Source organism: Trichechus manatus, unplaced genomic scaffold (genome assembly GCF_000243295.1).
Source record: "Trichechus manatus latirostris isolate Lorelei unplaced genomic scaffold, TriManLat1.0 scaffold00027, whole genome shotgun sequence".
Classification (NCBI taxonomy): Eukaryota; Metazoa; Chordata; class Mammalia; order Sirenia; family Trichechidae; genus Trichechus; species Trichechus manatus.
In genome coordinates this window covers 20,510,810-20,520,468 of record NW_004443963.1, presented here as the reverse complement: position 1 = coordinate 20,520,468, position 9,659 = coordinate 20,510,810, and the positions used below count along the sequence as shown (strand labels likewise).

At 34.9% G+C, this 9,659-nt stretch overlaps 1 protein-coding gene across 1 annotated transcript; it reads left to right on the top strand.

Annotated features, from left to right (window-relative positions):
- The first annotated feature begins 7,113 nt into the window (after positions 1–7,113).
- On the top strand, positions 7,114–8,085 carry LOC101354247 (olfactory receptor 6C2-like). The gene has a single exon (XM_004373910.3). It carries the CDS (start codon positions 7,120–7,122, stop codon positions 8,083–8,085), a length of 966 nt encoding a protein of 321 aa, XP_004373967.2. The 5' UTR covers positions 7,114–7,119.
- Positions 8,086–9,659: the final 1,574 nt, after the last annotated feature.

The window sequence follows — 9,659 nt, the reverse complement described above, 5'->3', positions numbered from 1 at the left end:
GCATCTTTTCTGACCATAAAGCCATAAAAGTAGAAATCAATAACAGAAAAAGCAAGGAAAAAAGTCAAACACATGGAAAATGAACAATACCTTGCTCAAAAACTACTGGGTTATAGAAGAAATTAAAGACAGAATAAAGAAATTCGTAGAATCAAACGAGAACGAAAACACATCCTACCAGAACCTTTAAGACACAGCAAAGGCAGTGCTCAAAGGTCAGTTTATAGCAATAAATGCACACATCCACAAAGAAGAAAGTGCCAAAATCAAAACATTAACCCTACAACTTGAACAAGTAGAGAGCAGCACAAGAGGCCCTCGGGTGCCAGAAGAAAGGAAATGGTAAGAATTAGAGCAGAATTAAATAAAATAGAGAATAGAAAAACAATTGAAAGAGTTAACAAGTCCAAAAGCTGGTTCTTGGAAAAGATCACAAAATTGATAAACCATTGGCCAAACTGACAAAAGAAAAACAGGAGAGGAAGCAGATAACCCATATAGGAAATGAGATGGGTGATATCACAGCAGACCCAACTGAAATTAAAAGAATCATAACAGAATACTATGAAAAATTGTACTCTAACAAATTTGAAAACCTAGAGGAAACGTACGAATGTCTAGAAACTCACTACCTACCTAAAATAACACCAACAGAGGTAGGACAACTAAATAAACCCATAATAAAAGAAGAGATTGAAAAGGTAATTTAAAAACTCCCAACAAAAAAAGTCCTGGCCCAGATGGCTTCACTAGAGAATTCTACCAAACTTTCAGAGAAAAGTTAACACCACTACTACTATATATATATACATAGTCCAGCCAATATAGTGTATAATGACTGTTATCTTCACTGTCATCTGACATGAACTTATCCTCCACTTCTAAGTGAAAGCAGTGTTGAGTTTATATGAAAAATTACCTTAAAATATGATTCGTTAACTAGAAGTTAATGATATAATGAATGATCCATTTACTCTTTAAAAAAAAAAAACTCTGAAAGAAATACAGAGCAAAAGCAAGTATCACAGTTCAGTTTCAATAATTTTCTCAAACTTTGTCTCCTAATATTTTGTATAATAGGGAAGTAGTAAGGATTGGAAAAAGAGATGGATATTTTAGAACAAGGAATTCTGCTTGGTGAGGTCAGAGCTTAGTAGGTTTCTACACATTGCACAGGAGGCTAGGTGGGCTATAGAGACACTCTTTCAATACAACTCATTTGGATCTACTTAGTTATTCCCAGTGTGTCCCTACAATTCCTGGAAATGTCATGACTCCCCAGAAGGCTCCAGAACAGTCTTCTTTCCCTATAATAGTGACTGTATACTCTAGGGATTTAACTTGGGGCTAGGCACTTAACTTGGGACTAGGCATCTGGTAAGGTTCCTGAGTAGCACAAATGGTTTGCACTTGACTGCTAATCAAAAGCTTGGCAGTTTGAACCTACCCAGTGGTACCACAGAAGAAAGGCCTGGTGATCTACTTACACCCAAGAAAATCTTATGTTGCAGTTCTACTCTGTAACATATGGGATCTCCATGAGTCAGAATGACTCCATGGCAAAGAGTTTTTTTGGTTTTTTTAGGTACATCTGTTTACTGATGCTGCTCCCAATTCTAAAGGAAGGAATTTTTAAAGAAACAAGGAAAAACCATTCACATTACAATCTAACGAGGCCCCCAGGGAAACTCTTCATTCATTGATAAAAGTAATCTCAAACCCCAGAGACACTGATTCAAGATTGAAAACATTTGGGTTGCTTATAATGTAGTTAACTGATGATTGTTGAGAAGGCATTATGGAAAACCGGCTAGCCGAAATTCAGACAAAGTCCTTACAACTCTGATATTAATATGGTACTGAAAGATAAATTGAAGAGGTATAAATGGCAATAATAAGGAGATGATTTATCTGCGTAAGGCAGTGAAAAGAACCCAGGTATCATTTTGTTCCTTGGTTCAGGTTCTAGGACTAAGCTGAGAAGGTATTAAACAGATGGTGCAAATAGGTGCAGGAGACATTTTAAAGTAAATAACGTGACAAATTAGATATTCAACTGTACAAGCTCTGTATTTAATGTTTATATGTCTGTATTATGTATAATATATAGTTACATTTGCAGAAGGAACATCTAAAAGTATATTTCTACAAATATTAGAAATCTGTGATATTATTTTACATTCTATTTCCTTTTTCAAAATTCTTCAACTTTATAAATTATTGACATAATAAGAACTGATAAAGGATAAAAGGACTCTTATAGTTTCTAACTGACTTTTACAACTGAAGATAAATTAACCTGGTACTTTAAATTTTTGTTCTGGGTACTTGCGGGAGATGTTTATGATGCTTACTCTTCTCTAAGGACACCGTATTTACTGATGCTTGTTAGATATTTTTTAAATTTTTCAATGCACACAAGATTCATTAGTAATCTTAAACCTGTCTTGTAAAAGATGATTCAATCTTTTGGTTTATCTTTATGCAAATGAAACAAGTATCAAATTGGTAGTTGGTAACTCCCTGAGCCCGGAGAGTTTCAAACATTAAATTTTTCTACCAAAGAGATTGTTCCGAACATTACTCCCTTTGAAAAAGTTTTGTTTTCAAAAATGAAGATACATTGAAGATTAATAAAGAAATTATTGCCTATGCATAAATGACAGAAAATCTATTGAGGGGAAAATTTTCCAGTATATGGCAGAGAGAAAATTTCATGAATTCTCAGGCCTGCATGCGAATGAGCTTAGCAAGGCTGACCAGAAGTTCACATAAATCTTCACTGCACATTCATTTTCAATTTTGTAAACTTAGAAATGTTTATGGTCACACAATGAACAGAAACTACTAGTAACTATTTAATCCATAAAAGAGTACTATCACTGGGTATGTTATAGTCATTAATAGCAGTAATTGAGAGGTCATCGAAATGTCATATAATTTCATTGTCATGCAGTGGCGTCGTGTGCTGCATCCTCAAACAAAAGAGGATCTTAGACAATATCACCTTATTAGAGATCCCTAGATGCACTGTAAATGTAAAATATTTGAAAGATGGAATAAAAAGAAATAGTCACAATTCAGAGTCAAATAATTTATCAGAATTTAACTTTTACTATCTAGGTAAGATGGTTTTAGCATGGAAAAATAACATTTATAATTGCAGTAAAATAATTATATTCTGCTGCTATTCATAAGATTTTCTTGGCTAATTCTTTTCAGAAGTAGACAGCCAGGTCCTTCTTCCTAGTCTGTCTTAGTCTGGAAGCTCAGCTGAAACCTGTTCTCCATGGGTGACCCTACTAGTATTTGAATACTGGTGGCATAGCTTCCATCATCACAGCAACACACAAGCCCCCACAGTATGACAAACTGACAGACACGTGAGGGATTATATTCGTACCACATCTAATATTTTCCAAAGTTTGTAGGACTGAGTTTAACATCACAGTGATGCATTTGGTGCCTGTGAGCTGAAGAGAATGGAATTGAAAGGAGGTAGTGGGCTCTGAGGTAAGTCTTCACTACTTCTTAATCTTTCAGATTCTAGCTCTCAAGAAACCATTAATTTGGTTAATGACAGTTCTCTGAGATAGTGGCATAAATGTGAGAACTGGACACCTGGTTGGAGTTGACCCTGTACCCACCCTGACACAGAATATTATAAATCATTGCATTGAATCCATTCTTAAAATAATTTAATTGGAATCTGTCAGAGTAATTGATGTAAGAAAATTCATAAGTCCAAGGAACGCTAATTGAAAACAATTAATTGATTTCTATTGTAATTACTTTGTGATAACTGAGGAAAAAAACTATACAGGAGCTATGGAACCATACCCAGTTTTGCAAAGTTGACCTATTATTTTATTATCTTAATGACTGATACCTCCAGGAGGCAAAATGGAAGTCCAACTATTCATTTACTCAGCAGACAAGACAAGGAAGAGAAGCCAGTTATCTTTTTGATCAACAGTAAAGGTAATGGATGTTAGCAGAGAATGTGCTAGCTTTGTACTATGACTAATTAAGCAGCAAACACTACTGTCAATAAATAAATAATTTTTTAAAACAAAATAGCAGAGCCATTAGCATAGAAAATATTTTCAATGTAAATTCAGTGATGGAGAAATATCAAGAAAAAGTCCAAATAGGAAAGAAGATATCTTTGCACATGTTTGGAGGAAATTAGTGATGTTTATATTCATCTAATAATCATTTATCAAGCATTGACATCATGCCTAGATTATGTTAGTTTTGGTGGTTATCCCAGTGAAAAAGACCCTTCCTAATACCAAAAGACTGATATTGTCAGGATAAGTGCCATTACAAAAATAAGCATTGTTTGATATTGGTGGCATCCAATCCTGCCACCAGGTTTCAGAAGTGATGCTTAGGCTGAAAACCAGAGAATCTGATGTCCTCAAGATGAATCCAAGAGTTAGTAAAAAAAGATGAAGTAGAGGTAGGGAAAGGATTGGAGGCAAGATGGTTCCAGACAGGTCCTTCCTATGAAGTGTTTATAATGCACCTGGCATATTATGTGGTTTCTATTCAATAATCGCAATCAATTGGCTTTATTAGTGGGAGAACATGGGAAGAAGAGGCTAGGGATGCAGAAGTCCCTGACATCAACTTTGTGTGTGTTAAAGGTGAGGTACATGTGGCTCATATAATTGCAGGGGGAAAAAAAAAGGATCATTGCTAGAAATACAGGGAGTAGAATTATCACCACACAGATTTATTTGAAGTTATTGGAGTTGACGATTACACATTAAGAAGTAAAGGGAGGTTAAGAACCAAGCAACATGTAAGAGTAAAAACATGTGCAAGGTGCTATTGGAGCTAAGGTATCAGAACATTTTATGAAGAGGTGTCAGCCAAAAGAGATAAATACTCATGAGTAGTCACATAAATCATGTACGGTTTATTTAACAGAAGTCACTGGTAACACTGGCAAAACAATTTCAGTAAAATATTGGATTCAGAATCAGATTACAATAGGTTAAGAATTTGATGGCTGATAAGGAACTACATACAATCAGTGTAGGTCAGATAACAGGAGTAGGAATCATACAATAAATGCTTACTAAGTTCTACATCCAGTTTTAAGAGTGTTTCATTCATATAATCATTCTAATAATCTTTTGTAGTAGATATTGTCATCACCATCATTTTATAAATGAAACTCTAAGGCACAGTGGAATTATACAATTTAATAAAAGTTGCACTTTAGCTAATAAATAGAATAGCCAGGAATGGAACTGTGTCAATCTGGCCAGAGAATCTACCTCTAATCACTATATAGTATTATCAGTATAGATGAAGCTAAGGAAGGCAACATATGAGGAATGAATACAGTTGTGACTAATCTCAATGATAATGAAATAAAATGAGACTATAAAACAATACTGGTAATGTTCATTACTTGTTCACCACTTGCAAGCAACATCTCTTCACATGTAACAAATAGGTTGTGCATTGAACATCTGTATTTTGTACCACATGTACATAGAGCAAATTACATAATAGTTAAGAAATATAAGAGTCAAAGGGATATAGGGAGGTGGGGTTTGTTTCTAAACCAAAACAAAGCAAAACAACAAAAGCATTATTTTGTTATATGGGTTGAATATAAAACTATAATTGATGATGGATTTTGGGGAACCTCTATAGCATGTGCAAATTATTTGTTATGAAATTATGTTTTATCAAGGGCCAAGCTACAAGTAAAGACATGGAACTGTTAGTAAACTTTAAGATTTGACCTTCAAAATAGAGAAGAATGCATGGGAGTAATGTTGTTAATATCATGATGCACTCTCAGTAAAAACCAATATAGTATATAGTCTAAATACGTAAAATAAACTTGGGAAGACATAACAGAGAGATGTTGTTGTTAGGTGCCAACTTCTAGGAACCCCATGTACCACAAAACGAAACACTGCCCGGTCCTGCACCATGTTCACAATTGTTGTTATGCTTGAACCCATTGTTGCAGCCGCTGTGTCAATCCATCTCGCTGAGGATCTTCCCCTTTTTCTCTGACTCTGTACTTTACCAAGCATGATGTCCTTCTCCAGGGACTGATCCCTCCTGACAACATGTCCAAAGTATGTAAGACATAGTCTCACCATCCTTCCTTCTAAGGAGCATTCTGGTTGTACTTTTTCCAGGACAGATTTGTTCATTCTTTTGGCAGTCCGTGGTATATTCAATATTTTTTGCCAACACCATAATTCAAAGACTTCAATTCTTCTTCGGTCTTCCTTATTCATTGTCCAGCTTTCACATGCATATGATGCGACTGAAAATACCATGGCTTGGGTCAGGCGCACCTCAGTCTTCAAGGTGACATCTTTGCTTTTCAACACTTCAGAGAGGTCTTTTGCAGCAGAGTCTTTTGATTTCCTGACTGCTGTTTCCATGGGTGTTGATTGTAGATCCAAGTAAAATGAAATCCTTGACAACTTCAGTCTTTTCTCCATTTATCATGATGTTGCTTATTGGTCCAGTTGTGAGGATTTTTGTTTCCTTTATGTTGAGGTGTAACCCATACTGAAGGCTGTGGTCTTTGATCTTCACCAGTAAGTGCATCAAGTTCTCTTCACTTTCAGCAAGTAAGGTTGTGTTATCTGCATATCGCAGGTTGTTAATGAGTCTTCCTCCAATCCTGATGCCCCTTTCTTCTTCATATAGTCCAACTTCTCAGATTATTTGCTCAGCATACAGATTGAACAGGTATGGTGAAAGGATACAGCTCTGGCGCACACCTTTTCTGACTTTAAACCATGCAGTATCCGCTTGTTCTGTCCGAACAACTGCCTCTTGATCTGTGTACAGGTTCCTCATGAGCACAACTAAGTGTTCTGGAATTCCCATTCTAACAGAGAGATAGAATCTATAAATTGTTGGATTGTGGTACAGCTAAATTAATCTGTAAGATATATTTCTTCTAAAACACAAAAAGGAGACTTACAAGTGAAATCCACCAGTATATTGACAATATAACCAAATTAAAGAAGAAATTCCATACAATGCATTTATGTGCTTGACTTTATTTGCTATTGTTTATCAATACTGATACCCTGTATAATTTAATAAAATCACTTTTTTTTCATGAAGATTGGACAAATTCAAAAGTTAGTGATGAGAAACCATACAGTAACAACATTCATTCTCCTGGGACTAACAGAAGATCCACAACTGCAGGGTCTGCTTTTTATTTTTCTATTTCTTACCTACTTATTGAGTGTAACTGGGAACCTGACCATTATTTCACTCACTTTAGCGGATTCTCACCTTAAAACACCAATGTACTTTTTCCTACAAAATTTTTCCTTCTTAGAAATCTCATTCACATCTGCTTGCATTCCTAGATACTTGTATAACCTAACAACAGGTGACAAGACTATTACCTACGGTGCTTGTGCCATTCAAGCATTTTTTACTGATCTTTTGGGAGTTACTGAATTTTTTCTCCTGGCCACCATGTCCTATGACCGCTATGTGGCCATCTGCAAGCCCCTGCATTACACCACCATCATGAACAACAGAGTGTGCAAAAGACTCATCTTTTGCTGTTGGATGGCTGGTTTGTTGATCATACTCCCACCATTTGGTCTGAGCCAAAATCTGAAATTCTGTGACTCTAATGTCATTGACAGCTTTCTCTGTGATGTCTCTCCCTTCCTGAAGATTTCATGCTCAGACACGTGGGTCATTGAGCAGATGGTTATAACCTGTGCTGTGTTGACCTTCATCACAACCCTTCTTTCTGTAGTTCTTTCCTACATATATATCATTAAGACGATTCTAAGATTCCCCTCTGCCCAACAAAGGAAAAAAGCCTTTTCTACCTGTTCTTCCCACATGATCGTGGTTTCCATCACCTATGGCAGCTGTATCTTCATCTACGTCAAACCTGCAGCAAAGGAATCAGTGGCTATTAACAAAGGTGTGATAGTGCTCACAACATCCATTGCCCCTATGCTGAATCCCTTTATTTACACCCTGAGGAACAAGCAAGTAAAACAAGCCTTCAGTGACTCCATCAAAAGAATTGTCTTATCTTCCAAGAAGTAAAGGAATGTCAAAGTTCATAATCAAGTTCTCATGAGAGATAGGCTTCCCAAAGCATGTATCATTAAGTTCCTAAAATGATTTGTTTCTTCTTAATCTGAAGTTCATTCAAATAAAATTTCTCAAAGTGTTCTTGTCCCCAAGACTTCCCTTACTTAGTGAGGTCACTTCTTTCCACTTCTTGCAAACAAATCTCTTTTATGGATACTATATTAATAGTATTCTATGAGGGACAAAAGTATCACATGGATCCAGCCTTACAAGAACTGAATACCACTTAATTGTACACTTTAAAATGGTTAATTGTATGCTATGTAAATTTAATCTCAATAAAAAATTTTAATAAAAAAATTTTTAAGTTAAAAAATGTTAAAATCAGTATTAGATCTTTAACTTTATTAAATTTGGAAAATAGAACTGTATAACTCATTTAAAGTATAAAATATGGAAAGTAAATCCGAAAAATATCAATGAACCCTGTCCAGAAAGATATAATTTTTCTCTGAAATGTAACATGTGATTCTGTGACAAGAGAATTACATAAACACAATTATACAACAATGAAAAACTTAGAAAAATATTAGCAACATACATAAAGTGTTAACATACATAAAAACAATAATAATGTCCATTATTGAATATGGTTACAGGAATATTCTCATAAACTAACTTTGCTTGTACAAAATACTTTAACCTTTTGGAACATTTTCTGAAATTTCAGTTCTAGTCTAAGTAATCAAAACATTTGTACAAGAATGAATTTTGCATCATTGCTGATAGTTGTTTTTAGAAATGAACAAATAAACCTACAATTCAAATTGTACAGTAATATAATCACTTCTAAATAGTCATATTTTTATAACAGTGAAAAATCACAAACACATTTTCAACTGTTAGGATTGGCTTCAAATTCAGATGGAATGCTCCAAAAAGAAATATTACACAGTTTCTGAAAATGATGATACATATTTATAACTATCGAGATAAAAAGTTTATGTTATGTTTTTAAATGACCTACTAACTTGTAAAACAACCTGTAAAGAATGCCTTCAAGTTGTGAATATGTCAAATATTAACATATTTACAGAGGAAAGAAGACTGGAACCTGAAATATTAAAAGTGGTTATCACTTTTAAATTTTACTCTTCCTATTTTGGAGTCCTGGTGGCACAGTGGTTAGGAGCTCAGGTGCTAACCAAAGGGTCTGCAGTTCAAATCCACCAGCTGCTCCCTGGAAACCCTATGGGCACTACTCTGCCCTATGGGGTCACTATGAGTTGGAATCAACTTGACAGCCACCAGTCCCTATTTTTATTATCTTTAATTGAATTATATTTATAATAACTAATAATTACTTAAAGAAATTTTATAAAAGGAGAAAGAAGATTATTGTATTCTGTTGGCTGCTAAAGATTTTATGGAACAAAAGAAAGAAAATAGGTAGGCTTGCTCTTTGTCATTAGATTTTTATTTTGTTCACATGGCCTGTGTTGGATGTTGTTGTGGCATCTTCATTTCTCTGAGGACACTGTCCCCACTGCTGCGTACTTCACAGTTTTGCCAAATGTTCATTACAC